The sequence below is a fragment of the Syzygium oleosum genome, unplaced genomic scaffold (genome assembly GCF_021117445.2).
Source record: "Syzygium oleosum isolate NSW1041296 unplaced genomic scaffold, Sole_v2.1 Sole_v2.24, whole genome shotgun sequence".
In the NCBI taxonomy this organism is placed as follows: Eukaryota; Viridiplantae; Streptophyta; class Magnoliopsida; order Myrtales; family Myrtaceae; genus Syzygium; species Syzygium oleosum.
In genome coordinates, this window is record NW_026607508.1 from 2,561,353 (window position 1) to 2,580,443 (window position 19,091).

Sequence of the window (19,091 nt, forward strand, 5' to 3'; positions counted from 1 at the left end):
CCCTGAGCCACGTCGCCTTCGTAAATTAATAAAAAAATGCCACGTCGGATTTCCGGCAAAAAATTGTGTACGGCACCGGAGTTGACACTTAAGTGATCGTTTTTCAAAAATTTTAACACTAAAGTGATCCAAAAAAAACTTATAACACCAAAGTGAGCGCCGTACATAAGTTATGGCACTTGTAGTGTTCTTTTGCCTAAAGATATGTATATTTCTCATAAGGAGCAAGGCACTGCCACCCTATAAGGTTACGACCCATTTAAGGTGATTTTTTTAGCAACACACAGTAGGGGTGTGCAAAAAACCCAGGACCGCCCAGGACCGCCCGAGACCGAACCGAAACCGGTGGTTCCCAAGGGGACCAGTTCGATTCGCAGTTCCAATTTTTTGGAACCGGTGGGTATCAGTCCGGTTCCCGGTTCCCGGTGTGGAACCACCCACCCGCCCATCCGGACCGGACCGGTAATATAATAATAATATATTTATTTTTTAAAATTTTAATTAAAAAAATCTGACAAAAAAAAAAAAAAAAAAAAAAAAGAAAAACGTAACTAGACACTCATAACTCTCTGCTCTCTTATCTCTGGACACTCATTTGATGGGTACCCACTTGATTTATGAATGATGTGGTTAATAGAACCGATCATAGTATAGGAATTGTATGGAAAGTTATATTCTTTTCTTTTTGTTCCGTTGATCCGATGTTGGTCCACATTTTTTTATATTTGTCCAGGAAAACTTGGTGGGACCGGTTCCATGGACCCGCTCGGGAACCGAACCGGACCGGCGGTCCGGTTCCCGGGCGGGTCCATGGAACCGACGGGCGGTCCTCGGTCTCAAAATTGAGGACCAACACTGTGCGAGTTGGTCCTAGGGTTAGGGGGTGGACCGGCCCAACCCGGACCATGCTCACCCCTAACACACAGATGACGGGGGAAATGGCAAGGCATAGGGCGGGGATTTCACTGGGGCAGGGTAGTCATAAACCTGCCCCAACCCCGTTGCCCCTGCCTAAATAAATATTTTTTTGTTTAGGTAACATAATATGGATGGTAACGCAAATATAGAATATCACATACATATTTTGTATATTCCATTAAAATAATACACATGGTAATAACAGATAATTTATTAACATATAAACTGTCGAAATAACTCATGAAAAAGCTATCCACTTATAATTATAATTTTCATGATTTAAGTATGAACTGTCGAAATAACTCGTGAAAAAGTTTCCGCTTGAAATTACAATTTTCATGATTTAATTATATATAGTCATATTACTTTAATAAATTTCAATATAACTTCACATTATTTCATAAAAGAAAGGATAAACTACCCAAGGATTAAATGATCTATCCTGCTATTAACTTGAAAGAAAAATTAACATATCTTAGCAAAGTAACGTGAAAAATTATTTAAACAATCTTACCAAGAGGATGTGCACCTACTTCATAATCACCTGTATCTATAATTAATAATAGCACGAAAAAAAATATGTTAAAAGTAAATCCTAAGTCAATCTATTAAAATGGACTTATAAAATGCTAAATCATCAGTCAACTTGACAACTAACGATAGTTATACTATTCTTCATAATCACCTCTATCTATAATCAACCAAGTTACTATTTGAAAATCCATTCATTTTAGATCGTTTTACCTATTTAAAATTTGATTTTAATACTACACGTATTTGACATGCAAATGTAATGTAATTGAAGTTGATTAAAACAAATCTTTCCTATGTGATGGTTAACATCATAAAGCCGGAGTACACAATTAATTTTGCGAGACAGAGTTATTTTTTAGATACCCAATTTATCCTTAGTTCTTCTCTTGAGTTTCGCTTTCAAACATGACTCGAAAAATTGATAAAACTTGATTAAGATGTCTAAATAAAAATTCTTCATCTTACAAGAAATATGCGAAAAAGAGAAATGTGGAATTTCTGTTATATTCCTGTATTAAACAATGAAGAGTACATAAGCCTATTTATAGGCTTTATTTGATTATTATATAAGGTAATGCATCAATCAATGATATGTACAATTAAATGGAGCTATGTACGTAATCCTGAAAGATACGGAGAATTAAGAGAAATATTCTTCTTATGTTTAACAGTAAGAAAATGTCCTAGAGATGTATCTCTAACAATTTTCATAGTATCATTTGAACTTTTTATTGGACGAATTATTCCTGCACTAGATTGACTCGTTGTATTTTTCTTATGAGAATATTGTGTTTCGTAAGTGAACTACTTTATTTTTAACGATGAGTCGAGAAAAAAGTTTGGGGCTCTTCGCTAGCTTTGTATATGTTGGGAACGTGCTCAATTGAAGGAATTTTATTTAGGGCTAATGCTACAAAAAAAAAATCCTAGACTAATTAGTACGCACGTGTCACATTTACCCTAAATTAATTTTTATGTCACAAAAACTCCTAGACCGATACACCCGCGATACATTATCAAACTAATTTTTGTGTCACAAAAAATCCCAAACAAGTACAACTATACCATTTTCATCTCACATTTACACCAAATTATGGTAAATCTTGGATTTTTTTTTAGGGTAATTGTGCCGCAACGACCCGGTCCGACAATCATCTCATGTTAACTCGCGAATGCGCCTTTTGACGTAACGGCAATACTTAGCTTAGGAATAAGACGTGCCAGAACGAACGATACTCGGTGATTTAATCCAGAGGCGTCACGAGTTCGTTACTTACTTAACAATGAGATAGTAAGTCGATTTGACTTACAAAGCAGGAAGACCAAACAGTAGTCCTTCCCATGATTGGCATTGTATGTATATTCTCAGTGAAATCTGGTTTTAATACTTCGATATGCGAATCCTCCCTCATCCATGAGTGTTTCCTTTGAAGGGATGTATTGAGAACCGAAACAGAACGATCGCGTAGAAATTAGAGAAAATAGACGATGCATGAATTTACCCAGGTTCACCCTCGAATAGGGCTACGTCCTGCAGAGAGATTTCACTATATTTTCGGTTTACAGCCACTCAACTCGTTACAATGATCAGAAAAATGAGCAAAATATATATGTGCCCCAAACGGGCCCAAAACCTAAATCTATACGAAATCTCTTAATCTCGCACCATACGGGTCAACTTAAATAAAAGCTCAAACCCGTTGAGGTTTCGGGGGCGCTGCCCTCGAGCATCCGCCCGCTCACTGTGGCCAGCTGGGGCAATGGCCGTCCACGACCGGCTTGTGGAGACTTCCGTCCGGGGCGCCGCCCGAACCCCGCCCGCCGACCGTGCAAAGCAGGGACACCCGTGTCGGGGGCGCCGCCCCCGAACCCCCGCATTCCACACGCAGGGATCATATGTCGTCGGATAACACTTCAGTTTTTCTAAGCTCACGTGGACATACCCGGTGTGAGAAACAAGGGTTCCCGAAATATTCGTCAACTCCAACATCCTTTGCCACAAAACACTTCGTGATTCTCAAAAGCTCTTATCAGCAATTGTAACATTTGGGCCAAATTATAAATATAGAAGGCCCGAAGCCCCGAGCCCACAATACTCTCAGCCCAAATAAATCTGAAAAGCCTTCTTCTTCCCTCTCTCTTGCTGCGCTCGTGAACTAAGTGGGAGATTGAGAGAGATAGAGAGAGAGAGGGGTCAGTCATCCAACACACAGGAGAAACCGAGGAGGAATGCCGGAGCGCGGGAACTCTGCATTTTGCGCTCCCATGCTCAGGATTTCTCGACGAGTCAAATTAACTCTGTTTCGTAGAGCCCTGTGAATACTCCAAACTTTTACTCGTCTAAGTGAAAGAATTTTTTAAGTTAGGGCATTAATTTGAATCTATGTCAACTTCGAGCTGCTGCGCTTCATTTAGGAGTCGTTAAACTATAGAATCACGGGGAAATGAAAGTTTAGGGTAATGTGGAGCCGTGAGAGTTGACGGAAATCGTTTTGGGGTTACAATTCAATCGGAGCGAATTTTCAAAGTTCTGCGTACGCTGCCGGACTTAATTACGGATTTTTCTGTTTTCGGTAATGGTTTTTGCCCATCTCCGGCCGTCTTTTGAGTTGGCAAAGCTTAGGACGTTTTCATACTTTAAAAGGGCTCTCTTTCGCTAGTAAGCTTAGTTGAAGAGAGTTGTTGCTCGATCAAATTCAGTGTGCGAGCTGTGTGTAGCGAACAACAACACATGTCTATCATGGGTGAGCCTTTCATTGGCGTATAGGAGTTGGTTGATCGTTGAATAAGCATAGTTTAGTCGAGTCGTTAATTTAGTTACAGTTTCGTTCTACTTGATTTTGACATGATTTATCGCTTAATCAATGGAATTACGAGTTCGTCGACTCGGGTAGCTTACATTGTGCAATGCTTATGTCTTTTTTCGGTTTTGTAAACTAATGTTTTAAAAATAATAGGAATTAGATATAATATGATTTAAAGAGGCATTACATAGTTTGATATTCCTTTGAATAGAAAAGGCCGTGCATATAAAATATTGGATGCATAAAACCGAATCGGATATTTACTACCCTTTTTTGTCTATTTGAAATGGCATAGTATATTTTGAGTATACTTTGAGCATATTGCCTGCAAATAGTTTGCAAAAAAATTATTAAAAGAATTACAAAAGGTTATTGATTTACGAATTCGGTTTATAAGAGGTACTCTATTTGATGAATTGAATTGTGAAAAGTTATATGTTTGGTTAGTGAACTTGAGTTTTGAGATGGATTCTTGATTTGATTTGTTGGTCATTGGACAATGATGTTAGTGATTATGCTCATGAACCCAATAAGTGGTTAATATGCATACTTGATGTTTGTTTGGGCCAAATTACCGGCTGGTATAGGTGGAGACCTAATCTTAAGCGTGACCATAGTTAGATATTGAACATCAGATTGATTAATAGAACAGACCATTGATATTTGATTTATTATGAATTGATCAATAGAATAGACCATTGATCGTTGATTTGTTATCGTTGATTTGACAAGTAATTTTGATACGTAAAAGGTTTGTTAAAATGATATAACTAATTATTTTTTGATAATTTACATATATTATATACTATATTTGGGATAGGTGAGTTATGATATTATTTTATAAAGATCCACACCGAATATTAGATTTACTTAGAAGTGATCTATACTACTCACTAAATTGTGAGTTATTTATACAATTATTTCCACTTATTTTTTAAAGTTCTTTAGCTAGCGGCAGCTAGGACGAGAGAGTTATCGACGGGAGCATTTGGTAGTGGCGTTTTGGATATGATAAGTTTGACAATATTTATTAGATTTAATTGAGTTTTGAGATGTATATATATTATATGAGGTAGATTTTAGAGGTTGAGCCCGACCTAAAAAATCTTACTTAAATTAAATGCGATGGGCGAGTTTGGGCAACACAATAGCCGGCCCTGAATCTGCCTAATGATCTCACCTCTAATCGTGTCATATTCAAAATCTGCTATATGATTCGTATTTTAAGTCGTGCCGTGTTCCTTGTCATGTAAAAGGAAAATGACAACAATGGTCTATAAATTTTTGCTTAATGTGTAATGTGGCTCTTGAACTTTTAATTTGTTCAATGAGGTCCCTTAACTTTTGGTACATATTCAATTTAGTTACCGCACTTTCTGGCAATGTTCAATGTTGTTCCCGAACTTGAATTGACGCAAGTGCAATATTAAATATTTTCATATAATTCGGTAACTAAATTGAACATGTCCAAAAAGTCTAGGGACCGCATCGAACAAATCACAAGCTCAGGGATCATATCGCACGTTGGGATAAAATTCATGAATCACATGACACGTTAAGTCAAAATTCAAGAATTATTCATGTCATTAGCCCTCGAGTCGCCTGCCATTTCTCGTGCTTTTTTGGCATCAAACTCCCACGCCATTACAAAAGAAAGCGCGGGGGGGAAAAGCCGAGAACCCATGTGGGGAAGCAATGGAGGAGGAGCGCGGTCCTCCCTCCTCCGGACCACACGCGCGCCGCCGTCTTCCTCCGCTCGTGCCGGACGCGTCGCGCTGAGCCGGCCCCCCCCCGCCGCGGCCCACGTGGCGCCGCTCCACCGGTCGCTCGCGCCCCGCCCCGCCCCGCCCGCGGGAGGGGGAAGGATCCGATCCGGGCCGTCCACGTGTCCACTCGCGGGAGCAGCACCATTTCTTCCGCTGACCGTTCGTGGAAGTTAAGAGAGAGGAGAGAAGAGAGAGAAAAACAACAACAACAACAAAAGTCTCATCTTCATCTTCTCTCTCTCCTCTCTCTCTCTCTCTAAGATCGAGCTCCCGCTGGGCATGTCCTCCGGCTCCGCCGCTCGCCGGAATCCTCCCTCCCGACCCCGCTTCCCGCTCCGCCGCGTGATCGCGCCTTCCTCGCCGGGGGAGGACTCGCGGCTTCTTGTCGTGACTGTGCAGCCGTCGTATGAACTCCTCTCTCTCTCTCTCTCTCTATCTCTCTCTTGGACGAGCGAGCGTGAGCTGCGTAATTTGTGCTCCCCGCGACGTCCTCCTCTCGCCTCTGCGGCTTCTCGGAGCTGCGTGTCGTTTTGGTCGTCTTCGGTTGCGTTCGCGTTCGCTGAAAAGCGGCGACGACTTCGGTTTGACTTCCCGTGGCTCTGGCCGTTGACGCTCAGATTCGAGGATTTTTGCGCTTTGTGCGGTCTTTCGCTTCTGGGTTTCTACCGGGGGCCATGTCTGTGTCTGTTTCGTTTCTTTTCTTCCTTAGCTCGTGGTTGATTGTCTGCAAGTTCGACTCTTTTTTGTGATTGTTAAACGTGACAGCTGCAGCGAGGCTCGGTGGGTTCTTTTGCTGCTGCTTTTCTCTTCTTTTTGGCGAATTTTGTTGATGAGGATGAGTTTGCCGTGTGCCGGTTGACTAAGTTGACTTGGTCTCTGGGGGGGGAGGAATTCTCGTGAGCTCGTCAACTTCTCTTCTAATTGGGTGGATCATAATCGCACGCTCCGCTTAATTTGAACGTCTATCGTTTCCTTTGCTCTTTCTATGTTCGTGAGCCCTTGAAGTTGCAGTGATGCATTCGGCAACTCTGCCTTCTCCGAAATTTTTCTGATATTGTGGCTGTTCTTCTTTTGGATGTCATGTAGTCCTGTTTTTTGGCTAGGTGGATAGTGAAGAACAGAATGTCAAATGGATGCCGTGTATGTATTTGTTGAATTGACTGGGGAAGGTTCATTTCTCAGGTAGTTTGAGGTTTCTGAGGTTATGGTTTATCTTGAGGTTATCATTTACAGGAACCAAATAAAGGGTGGGTTTTTTTTGTAATTTCTTTTTCAATTTAACCATTCTTAAACCAGGCAATTGCATTACTCAGTGTTCCAAGTAGTGGATCTTTGTTTGTGATTTGGTTGCAAAGAGATAAATTGTTTGTCTTATCACCAATTGCGTAAATATGTCATGTTTGGGCATATATATACGTGGTATAAGCCTCTATCCCTGGTGCTGAGAGATATATAATATGATCAAACCATGAATAAATTTAGATCTTTGCTTGATATTGAGAAAACTTATTTTAGCCTTGGGTACTGGCACTGTGTTTTGGTGTGACATGAACAGAGGTCGTACTTTCTGTGTCAATGGTTTATTTATGAGGATTATTGACTTTGACTACTCTTGCTACTTGTATGGCTGAGATTTGGCAAATGCCTTCCAAGGAGGAGGAGGAGGAGGAGGAGATTACAAGAGCAACCATGGACAGCAGAGGTGATAAGGCACCTGATCTGGTTGCTTTCACGTTGAATCTTCCATGATAATTGGGAGTTTGTTGGTGGAGATCTATTGAAAGTTTTCAATGAGTTCCCTAGTTGCAGAGAGATTGTGGGTAGCCTCAATCGTACATTCTTAGTCTTGATTGTTAAGACGACCAGTGCAATACTCTCAAGGATTTTCCTCCCATAGTCTGGTGAGCATTGTCCTATAAGATTAGTGCGAATTTCATTGCTGGTTGTTTCAGGAAGGATTTACCTCATCTAGTAGGACCGTACTAAAACACTCTTTCAGAAGGTAGACATATTTTGGATGTTGCTCCGATTGCCAATGAGACTTTAGATGATTGCCTTAGAAAAGGTATTTGCAAGTTGGATTTGGAGAAAGGCCTATGATCTTGTCTCGTGGGAGTTCTGGATGTATAATGCTGAGATGAGTGGGCTTTGGCAACCGATGGTATTAGTGGATTCCAAATGCATTTCATCACCAATTTTCTCAGTTTTGTGCAATGGGGTTGAGGAGGTTTTCGAATCTTTTAGAGGATGTGAAGCAGGGGGATCCATTGTCAAGTTCTTATTTGTGTTGGTTATGGAGGGATTTGAAGCTGTTGGTGAAGGTTTGATTAGTTTGTTCAGGGTTGGCAATGCTTGTAATGATGTTTCCATTTCTCATCTTTTATCTATAGATGACCCCGTCAATGTCATTGACAATGATATGCAGCCATTCTACACTTGAGGTGCATTGAGTTATCCTTGAAGCGGTATCAGGACCGAGAGTGCACTTCCGAAAGAGTGAAATCATTCCAATGGGCAAAAATTTAAATGTGCATGTGCTTACTTGAATTCTGGGTTGTAAGGAAGCCAAGTTGCCTATAAGATATCTAGGACTGTTGTTGGGATCCACATACTAAGAAAAGAGTGCTTGGAACCCGATCATCCAGAAATTAAGAAGAGATTAAGTCCGTGAAACGATTATTTGTTCAAGAGAAGAAACACTTGTTTTCCATTGAAATTGGATTGATAGATTTGGAATACTTTTTTAGCTATTTTAGTAGTAAAGTGGGTTATTTGAAGTAGTTCCCATCATGAACTTTGGGCTTGCAGAGGGGCCATTGATTTGTGTGTTGGAAAGAAGAAATACTGATAGATGATTCCTCTGCTCGTATTTTGACTCACTTGGGAAGAAAGAAACAAGAGGGCATTTCAATGAGATGAATCCTCTTGGGATTCTTTTAGCAATAATTAGTTTTTACACACTTCACTTCTAGTATTGTGGGTATATTGGATTGGGTAGTTCTAGTTTGTTGGAAATGTTAGAAACTATCTTTCGTGCATAATTTAGTGTATGGGTGGCTTCCCTTCTGAAGCCATTTTGTAGAAGGGCAATAACCCTTGGTATTTTCTTAATTGCATTCTCTTTATTATTAAAAAAATTGCGTATGAGAAATTTCTACCAGTTTTTTAAAGGATTGCCTTGGGTGAATGGTTCATTGTGGATTTGATGTTTTTCCTTTAGCGTATTGCACGACTTAGAGATGCTTCATGCCATTCTTCCCTATTGTTTTCCAGCATGTGCGTTTCATTGTTTATGCAGGCTTTCATAATCGTCATACTTCTTCTGCTGCAGTTGATTGATTGAAGGGCGCTTGCTTCCTAAGCTGATGTTTCTGGGTCAAGATTGTCATTTATACCAGAACCGTCAATCAAATGCCAGCATTAAGAATGAAAAGCAAACCAGGCAAAGCCTCTTTAAGAGAAGCGAATGGTCTTTGTGTATGTCCTAAATCATGTAAAGTTTCAAAAAAATCATGTTCTGATTTTTCAACTACTCAACAAACTGCAGAATCTGACTTTTCTTCTCTGGGTTTCTCCACTGGTACGCAATCACAATCTTTCGTCTTTTATTCTTTAGCTGTCCTTTTACTAACTGCATGAAGTTTATCCCTGTTTCTGTTGTTTCCTGTGATGTGTCCTCAAGTTAAAATATCAGGTGAATCGCTAATAACCTTTCTCATAACTGCATTTTGTTCATTCAGTTTCCTTTCCCAGTTAAATAGTAATCTAGTGGAAATCGTTTTGTATTTGTTTTATGGACTTCATTGTGTTTATAGCATTGATGAAAAATAAAACAGTTTCAATGCGATAGATTTCCCATGATGTAACAGTTGATGGAAAATTCAGTTACCCACTTGTTGTTGATTATTGTATATGTTGAACTTTTGAACTTTCCTCCTACTGAATATATTAAATATGAACATAATTGAATGTGTCACATCTTGCATTAGTGACACTGGATACAATGAGGTGCAACCAATATATTTTCACAAAGGCAGCAAATATAGTGATCATTTGCATCATCAGCTTCTCTCCATTGAGCATTCTGTATTCTGTGCCTACTATTTCAGACAGAGAAGTGGCCACTCAAGACAGTGACTGCAATGGAGCCATTGCCAAACCGGGACAACTCGATGAGGAAAAGGGTTATGTAGAGAAGCAGGTGTCATTTCTAGCTGATTCATCTTCTTCAGGAAAAATGGTATTTTATTCTTTAGATTTCACCACTCTCTGTTTTTCTGATGAGCAAAACTATTTAAAATTTAATTTAATGTTTAATTTTATATGGGCCAAATTGTGTTTGAATAAGCCTTTCAATTTGCCAAAGACTTCATAAGTAGTCATGCCAAAAGTGTGAAGGAATTTACTCATCCCTCAAACCTGCAGGCTTCTTCATCACTAACTAGCATTAATAAACTGGCAGGATGATGCTACAGATAATCAGGATAGATCTGACAAATCTATGTACTTGGGAAGTGTGAGAGAGCATCAGTCAGGATTTGGCACTTTTCTCTTATCGTTTTTAGCTAGATATTAACTCAGTTATGCATTCATATTCTGATTTTTGTTCTCTCATTAATTGTTTGTCTGAAATGAATCTCTAAGGCTAGCTTTTCCTTTTGGTTACTTGTGTGATGCATCTATTTTTATATTCATTTGTGATTAAATATATGTTGAAGTGTGAAAACACAGGGAGGACTAGAATGATTAGTTAGGTGGGCACAAACAACATGACATATTATCAAGTGTTAAGTGAAACTGAAAAGGATCATAATTGGAAACTGTATTATCAAGTTGAAACATGCAGATATTTAACCAAGGAAATTAGCTCAGCAATAGAGAAAGTTATTTTTTTTTAAAAGCAGTCTTTTTTTTAATCGAATTTCATAAATTTTGTCTTCAGTGGGGCAACTTCTCAGTAATTTCTAGCTGTATATCCAATCTGCAGAATCTAGCTTGCTTCTTCAATATGCTCTGAAATAGTCATTACTGTCATGTATCCTGTGCCAATGTAACAGTTGGAGTTTGCTAATTACAGGAACATGCCCATTCCAGTCCAACTAATCTGGAGACTATTTTTTCTCCCATTTTGGAGCCTGATGAACTCCTCAGCATAGAAAGTGTTTCCATTGGTACTGTTTTGACTCTCATCCATTAAAGACGTTCCTGCTTCTAGATAGTATCTTTTGCGCTCTCTCTTGTCAGGTCATCTGTTTACATTCCTTTTGTTACTCTGCTGCAACTACCATAAGGGAGAGAACGAGTTCTTGTTGGAGAGATCATGTAACTGTTGTTTATCTAAATTGATGTGACTAATATCCTGTTTTTCCCCTACCTTTCTTTTAAGCACCATTTTTCCTTGTTGGATACGGCATTGGGTAAGCATCCTTTGCTGCCAAGGATGCCATAATTTTACCTGATAGTGTATTCAATCTCCACAGGGTGTTTCTTTTCATTAATGCACAATTATACTCCACAAATTTAATCCCATGTCTCAATCCTTAAAATTCTTGCTTCTTAAATGGAAGCAGGTTTCGTTATCCTTTACTTGTGAGATCATTCGGTCACTTCAATATTATTGTGTATGAACATTACTTGTTTAACGAGGAACTGCTGATCCCGCTTGTCGAGTTGAGGCTATTTTATTTTCCTGGTGTGCATGCCTTCATAGAGTTATTAGTTTTTGACGAGCTTAATTTGAATGCCTGATTTCATTAGCAGATTTGGTAGGGAGCACTTGTGATTTTGGTGTGGCATTGTTGGAGGCAGATGAAAGCTTTGAATACAAGGGGTCATGTGACTACCAAAGTTGCAGTATATCAGATTTCTATGTCTCTGACATGTTTATAGCGGGTTTACGACCTGATGATGTTACAATGGATGATGAGGATGTGACTGATTTAACGCCTTTAACTGGGTACAAGGGTGATGAGTCAAGTATGTTGTTTGATGTTTCTGACAAATACATGATGGTACCACTTCTAGGGAGTACACTTATTGCTAGTGCAATTGAAGATACCAAGTCGCATGAAGAAGGAACAGTTAATCCAAATGGATCCAGCTTTTATATGTCAATTGATCAGATGAGATGCTACAACTCTGAATCAGAATGCCATTCTGATATGGACGAAGCAGAGTGCTTCGACCCACGGTTGTTCATCAGAACATTACCTGACTTGTCCGATGAAGTGTCGAGTTTTCAACCCACAGCATCGCACAAGGAAATTCAGAAAAGGAAGTCTGTGACACTGGTGCTTGATCTTGATGGTAAGAAGCCTAGTTTATAATTTGCCCCTCTCTCTCTCTCTCTCTCTCTCTCTCTCTCTATCTCTCTCTGGTTGAAGTATATAAACGATTATAATTATCTATGCGTATGGATAGGTAGACTGAAAGAAAAATCTGTCGAGAACAATTTTCATAGCCTAGGGAGAAACTTTTGATCCTGCACGCTCTTCTCTCCTCTTTGTTTCTTATCCCTTAAAAGGAAAATATTGTTGTTCCATTTTCTCCTTTATACAGAAAAGCGTCAGAATCCAAAGTCAATGTCTTGTGAAGATACTATGACACCTGCTAAGGTTCTGTCACTTTTAATGTCAATTTCGGAAATGATTAGTCACTCTTCTTCTAAAAGAATGCAGTATTCATCTGGGGCTGCCTTTCCTCTACTAATCATCACCGTTCATAGTCATGTATCAATATTTGTTGTTAGTTTCGTTGTCTTATGAAAGCCCATGACAGAGTCTTATCTATGATTTTTCCATCAGGAAAAAAATGAATATTGTAAATAAGCTTATGTTTGCTGTCTATTCTAGAAGCAGAGAGCCGGATATGTTATACAATTTTGAGTGATAAGGACAATTTTGTATGAAACTTGGGCATTCTTGCAAGTTGTGCAAAAATTTAAAGTATAATATAAGGATCGTATAAGTTTAATTGGTAAAGATGAGTTTGTAGCTGTCTTGTTCTTTTTTGTTGCCACTGTAACTGTATTATGTGAGGCAAGAGAAGTTTCTGAACTCTAATGACTGGCATCTATGAATGTGAATGGTGCCTGTTAGTCAAACTATTCTTCTGCAAAAGAATTTGGATTTTTCCCCTTCAAAATAAACAGTTAAACCTTTTTTTCTCAAACACTTAAGGATGCTTTCCACTATTTCACTTTTAGCTTCCATTATATTCTGGGAAAGAAGTTCAAGAATACAAAGTGTAAGTTATTCTCTAAATTATTCACATTCATACGATGCTAAAGATCCCATTGAGATAAGGGGTTATGTCAGCTAACTTATAGGAGTTCTACTTTTTTTTTTTGTCTTTTTTGAGTAATGACATCTTCTTGGTCTCTTGGGTTCGAGCAGTCACGTCCATCATCACTAACGATTACTGACATCAGTGTCTGATTACAAAGGAGGTAGGAGTGTTGCCATATCCTCTGAGAGAGAGAGAGAGAGAGAGAGAGAGAGAGAGAGTGGCAGGACCCTGGTAAGTGGCTGGCCAGGGTTGCTTGACACTGCCAGGCACTGGCGATGCATTGTCAAGGGTTGCTGTTGAGAGAAAAGCTGAACTGAATGCCTGGTTAGGTCTACGTGACCCCAAGCTATCTATTTGTAATAAAGCCAAAAGGCCAAAATTACAATATTATCCTTATTGCCGCAATACATAAAATAATAAAGGAAATAGACAAACATGCCCCTATCGGCCAAATACTCTCAACAGTTCCACACCCTCACCTACCCTTGCCCATGTTTGCATGGGCAACTACAAACCCCCTCTCGACGTCTGTGTGTGTGTGTGTGTGTGTGTGGAACTGCATTTGCATAAAATGTCAATTTTCGAAAAAGTCAGCCATTTGACAGTGTTCAATGTCAGTAACAGCCAGTGAAAAAAAGACTCATATCAAGTGAGGTAGATGACCTGATTGCCCCCAAAAAAGAAAAGAGAGCTAGAAGATGAAAGCGCACCAATGACACAAGTTTGCTGACTAGGTCTCAACCCTTTTTAAGCAAATTAGTGTCTGTTTGATAGAATTAACCAAAAATCCAAGAAGCTCTGTAGAATTGACAGAAATATTTGCGGTTGGCTTGCAAGTAATTTACAGGCATAAAAGCTGGTGTTTTCCAATAATTTTGCGTCCATACTTGGCTGTGGATATTATTTCTGTTTTTGTCTGTTCCATGTTTAATCTTTCGAGAAGATGCTTTAAAGTGCATCTGCCAGTGAAATCGATTGCCTTAATTAGATTCTCTTATTTACTTAGCCCATGATACATACATGAATAATATCTAATATGAAGTGCCATTGCACTCGGTTGTAATTGTTGCAGAGACACTCGTCCATTCTACATTGGAGCACTGTGATGATGCTGATTTTACCTTTACTGTCTTTTTCAATATGAAAGAGCACACTGTATATGTCAAAAAAAGGCCTTATCTGCAAACCTTCTTGGAGAGAGTTGCAGACATGTTCAATGTCGTAATCTTTACAGCCAGCCAAAGCATCTATGCAGAGCAACTGCTTGACATACTGGATCCATACCAAAAGCTAATATCACATCGACTTTATCGTGAATCATGTACTTTTTGTGATGGCACTTACACGAAAGATTTGACCGTCTTAGGTGTTGACTTGGCTAAAGTTGCTATTATTGATAATTCTCCACAGGTACTCTCTTGTCCACTTCCTATTAATTTACAATTTTTGCCTCTTGCTGACTTCCACTTTCATTTTCCTTATTGTGCTTACCGCAAGTACTCATATTTTTTGCGGTGTCAGTTGTGCTTTACCCATGTACTTTTAATTTGATTACCTTATCCACTCTCTAGTTTAAAAGCTTCTGGTTTTCGCCCTGAAAATTGAAGTTCGACTGCAATATCAATAATCCTCTATGAAACTGTCGGTTAAATCTGTCTGAATTTTTTGACTATAAGAAAGTTAAGAAACTCAGTTATGATTTGTGGTACAAATCAATTAAAAAGGTGTTGATTGGGGAATCCAATTAGTTATTTGCTGAGGACGCACACAATAGGTTTAAATCTATAGAAGAAAAGTGCAAATTCAGAGTGTTTTGTGCAAATTCATCCTAATGATACATACTATATTTGCAAAGAAGTGTTGTGAAGAAAAATAGAAATTCTTTTGCCTTACATAGAATTCTCACTTTTGGGGGTTGCTTCACTTTGATTATTTCAGGTCTTCCGGTTGCAAGTGAATAATGGAATTCCAATTAAGAGTTGGTTTGATGATCCATCAGATTGTGCATTAGTATCACTCCTTCCCTTTTTAGAGACTCTGGTTGAGGCTGATGATGTACGTCCTATAATTGCTAGAAGATTTGGTAACAAGGATTAAGAACCCTCGTCATCTACATGTCTTAAATAGTAGTCCATTGTCCCTATCGTTTGCCCTCTTACTGTTGTTTTCTTTTACTTGGTGTTTAGATAATTGTTATAGGTCAAAGCATAAATTGTCATATTTCTGAGTCTCCTTCAATTGCTTCGATGTTTTTCCATTTATCCCTTCCTATTGACAGTTCCACGGAGTGTATTGGCTAATTTTGTAAAAAGATGGTTCCAGAAAGAGCTTGGCTATTTGTGCTGCGGTTAAAAAATGAGCTATCGATTCTTCATGGGGGCGTGTGAGGAAACTTTATATTATTGATTTGAGCATTTCTGATCCTGGCTTCTTATGTTAGGCTAGGAAGCTAAATTTTCTTGATCTCTCGAGACCTTTTTCCCCTACATAAAGGAATTGAAATTAATGCCTGATGTACGCTTTTTTATACCTCTTCAGCAATTAGTATAACAGTCTGATTGACAGAAACATCAGCTGAAGATAATATTTGGGGGAATTAAGCAGAAAAGAAACTTTAATATATATTTGTATAAGCAAAAATAACTAAGAAGCTAGATCACAGATCATCTTCAATTAAAACTGGATTCAGATGCGTAAATGTGTTAATTGCTAACATATTACCTTGGCAATATTGTTATTGGTTACGGGGATCTAAACTTAGTTCAAACTTGCTTATAGCTCCATAAAATGTTGTTTTGTAATTTGCTACTGCTAGGAGATATTGACATTGCAATAAAAGTGAGAACTTGCTTCTTGAAGCAGAGTTTATTAAGTTGAAATGGTGCTGTCTAGCCTTTTCAGACAAGGATTATGACTTTCTTAACTGTATTATGATTCAAATATGTGAACAAGTGTAAGTGCAGGAACTTAATAGAAATTTAGTTACAGTAGTTATGGAAATACTGGACCGTCATGATGGGAAGAGGGTTTTACTGAGCTATAACATTCTATATTTGATATGAAGATAAACCAGTGAATATTCCGAATTTTCTGTTCTTGGGTCTGATCTTCTGTTGCACTATGACCTGCAGATATCTCTCTTAACTCTATATAGTTGAAGAATTTCAAGACTCGATTTATCCTTTGAAAAAAACATTCCTGTGTATTTATCTGGCGTAATTCTTGTCTTAGTGTACTTTTGAAGAACATTTATTTTTGAGAGGTCTATAACTTTGTGGAGAAATTGATCTTGCTTTGTTTCCTCACTTTCTTTGGTAATTTGACTGATTATGGAGACAGTAGCACCAGATCTGCTTCTGTTTAGTTTTGGACCAGCAAGAACAATCATCATTTGTGCCAGAGTTGTAAATTTGTAGAAAGATGGAGTTGCAGCTCCATATTGACTGAGACAGGTTGCTACAATGAGTGGCAACTGGCGCTAGACATGGTTGCTTCTTTGATCGATATTCGCAAAAGCAGGTAAAAGTTGCAACCTTCATGATGTTAACTTGAAAGTAACTTCATGTGAGAACATCCATTCATCAGAATATTTGCTTTGGTGAATAACGAAATGTCATATGAAAAAAAAAATGATCAATCAAGTGTTATTTTGGAATAATAGATCGCTCTTAGGCTTCGATTAAGGATGACTTCTGTTAGGACTTGGTATTCTGGCTCTGTCTCAGGTTCCATTTGGGTTCTTGGTCTTACTTTAGTTGAATGGGGTCAGCTCAGGTAAAGTTCTTTGTTTTTGCTTCTCAGAATTGTCATTTGCCAGCTACATAAGTCCACCCCCTTGCTTTCGTCACTCCAAGTGAATTGATTTTCTTATGCATTGTACTCTCTTATAGCTACTAAGCATTTGTAACATTTTCGGGCATCCTCTACCTTTAACCTTTCATTGGAGCAATTATAGAACACATGCAAATAATTCTCCATGTTCATCATACTTTCCTTGTTTTTATTATGTTGGCATAGTTGATGAGTTTATAACCTTTGTTTGTAACTTGGTCTTAGGGGAAGAGAAGTAAGTGGCTGTCTAAGAGAAATGATTGTAGATCTTTTGGCTGTGTAGAAAAAGATGTTTCTTTCCACTGACCGTTTGGCCAGCTCTCCCCGCTGTCTTGATTGAGGAATAGGGTATTAATATTCTTAGAGCATTTAACTTCGGCAGGTCATTTCTTCCAAAATTGGCATGGATGCCAATGTAGATTACTGAAAGTATTAGGCTATGCTCTTCTGAAGCTTATAATGTTCAGCATTTTATTTTTTCCTCTCTTGAAGAGAGTTTTGATCCACGGATGTGACCAGGATCACTATATAGAAGCTGAATTTAGCTTAAAATACTCGAGTTGAATATTTGGGATATACAAGGGACTTTATGGGTGAGCATCAGGAGTTGGGTAGATGCATCTAAGATTAAGAATTTTGCAGTGTGCATGGAATTGTTGAGAATTGTTTGATATCAGAGCAAACTCTTCATCGTCTGAGTGTGAAAAATTCCTGTTAAAACCTACTGGGCAAAATTGAGATGGGTCAATGATAGTGTCAACAGCCAATTATTCTACAGTAGAGACATGTTAACATCAGAGGGTATAAAACGGTTTGCTGAATCTAATCATTGGTCTGACATATTCTTAATTACGATTGCATTAATTTCTTTTTCCTCAAATGTTTGTATGCCTAAGTTGCAGGTCCCCAGGAATCAAGAATAAAGTTGCTGTAGTGTAGCCTTAGGTATGCTGACTTGCTTCTTTTACTGAATCTTTATGTGTACACTTGACCGAGTATCGAACTCTTGATAGTGGCATTGCTGGGAGCTTGAGAACATATCAATTGCTGTACCCATTTAACGTGGAGTGAAATTGTGTAATTGCAACTTAGTACTCTGTTTGCTAATGTTTGCTTATCACGCAACGCTAATTTGCTAATTGCGATTTAGTATTGTCTTTCTATGCACTTCTGTTCCTTTTTCTGCTTGTATTTGACGGTTTGCCTCCATGTATGTTCAGAGTGTCCTAACACTAGCTTTATGAAACAAGATTCAGTCTTCTTGGTAAAATCATCAGAAGTTGTATGGGAGCTGGGAACTTTCTATAATTTAAACTCTAACGAACGCCTATCGAGATTTTACTATCCTTACTTTTTATTAGCACTACGTATTTTATCTGTGAATTATGTCAAACCATTTAAAAACATCACGTACTTGGGTGCGTTCGATGGACTTATTAGTCTCTTGTTCGTGAAAAAGCTTAGTTCAAGTCCATATAACCTTTGGCCCGTGATACCTCCACAGAATCAATTTAAGGGTTGCGGCGCATTATTGGCCGTCATTCAATTAATCCGGCACTTTCTTTACATAATTGAAAAACGCCCCTCCTTCACCTGAAATGTCTGTTACCCTTACCTGCAAAACATGGTACTTTTCATCCTTTATTCGAGTAGTTTTTTCTAAGCCAAATTGCCTGAAGCATAAGCCTATCCTTATTTTCACCATTGATATACACAAGTTTGCTTTGAGGCGGTCTAACGAAAAATAGCGCTTTGCATTTTCACTTTTTGCATGGTAACGCTAGGAGTTCCTCTAGCTTGAGGGTAACATTTTTCACTCGACCTGTTTCATGGAATGGTTGGAGATGTTCACACGAGAACATAAGAAGCATGAGTGAGAATTGTTTTTACTCCCTAATTAAAGAACATATCCACTCAAGCATAGCACAGAGTAATAAGATGCTATCTTCAT

The 19,091-nt window shown here is 38.5% G+C and overlaps 1 protein-coding gene across 18 annotated transcripts; it reads left to right on the top strand.

The window, feature by feature from the left end:
• Positions 1 to 6,211: 6,211 nt before the first annotated feature.
• LOC115661769 (uncharacterized) lies at positions 6,212 to 18,279 on the top strand. Of its 18 annotated transcripts, none has more exons than XR_008814401.1 (9): positions 9,434 to 9,602; positions 10,012 to 10,262; positions 11,100 to 11,193; positions 11,783 to 12,328; positions 14,382 to 14,719; positions 15,248 to 15,364; positions 16,645 to 16,828; positions 16,971 to 17,083; positions 18,037 to 18,279. XR_008814401.1 is itself a non-coding variant. In XM_056302661.1 (8 exons), exons 2-8 carry the CDS (start codon positions 9,434 to 9,436, stop codon positions 16,723 to 16,725), a joined length of 1,596 nt encoding a protein of 531 aa, XP_056158636.1. In that variant the 5' UTR covers positions 6,212 to 6,426; positions 9,354 to 9,433; the 3' UTR covers positions 16,726 to 18,279. The 18 variants fall into 18 exon arrangements, 8 of the variants coding, with proteins under 8 accessions (XP_056158636.1, XP_056158643.1, XP_056158644.1 ...); XR_008814400.1 differs by having other exon boundaries at positions 18,043 to 18,279; XM_056302661.1 differs by adding an exon at positions 6,212 to 6,426 and having other exon boundaries at positions 9,354 to 9,602; positions 16,645 to 18,279.
• Positions 18,280 to 19,091: the final 812 nt, after the last annotated feature.

Bases quoted from the DNA above. Each gene is read 5' to 3' on its own strand.
- LOC115661769 (XM_056302661.1), top strand. From the start codon at position 9,434: ATGCCAGCATTAAGAATGAAAAGCAAACCAGGCAAAGCCTCTTTAAGA. The intron at 10,263-11,099 runs GTATTTTATTCT...TGCTAATTACAG, and splicing joins CATCTTCTTCAGGAAAAATG to GAACATGCCCATTCCAGTCC. The intron at 15,365-16,644 runs GTACGTCCTATA...CTGATTATGGAG, and splicing joins CTCTGGTTGAGGCTGATGAT to ACAGTAGCACCAGATCTGCT.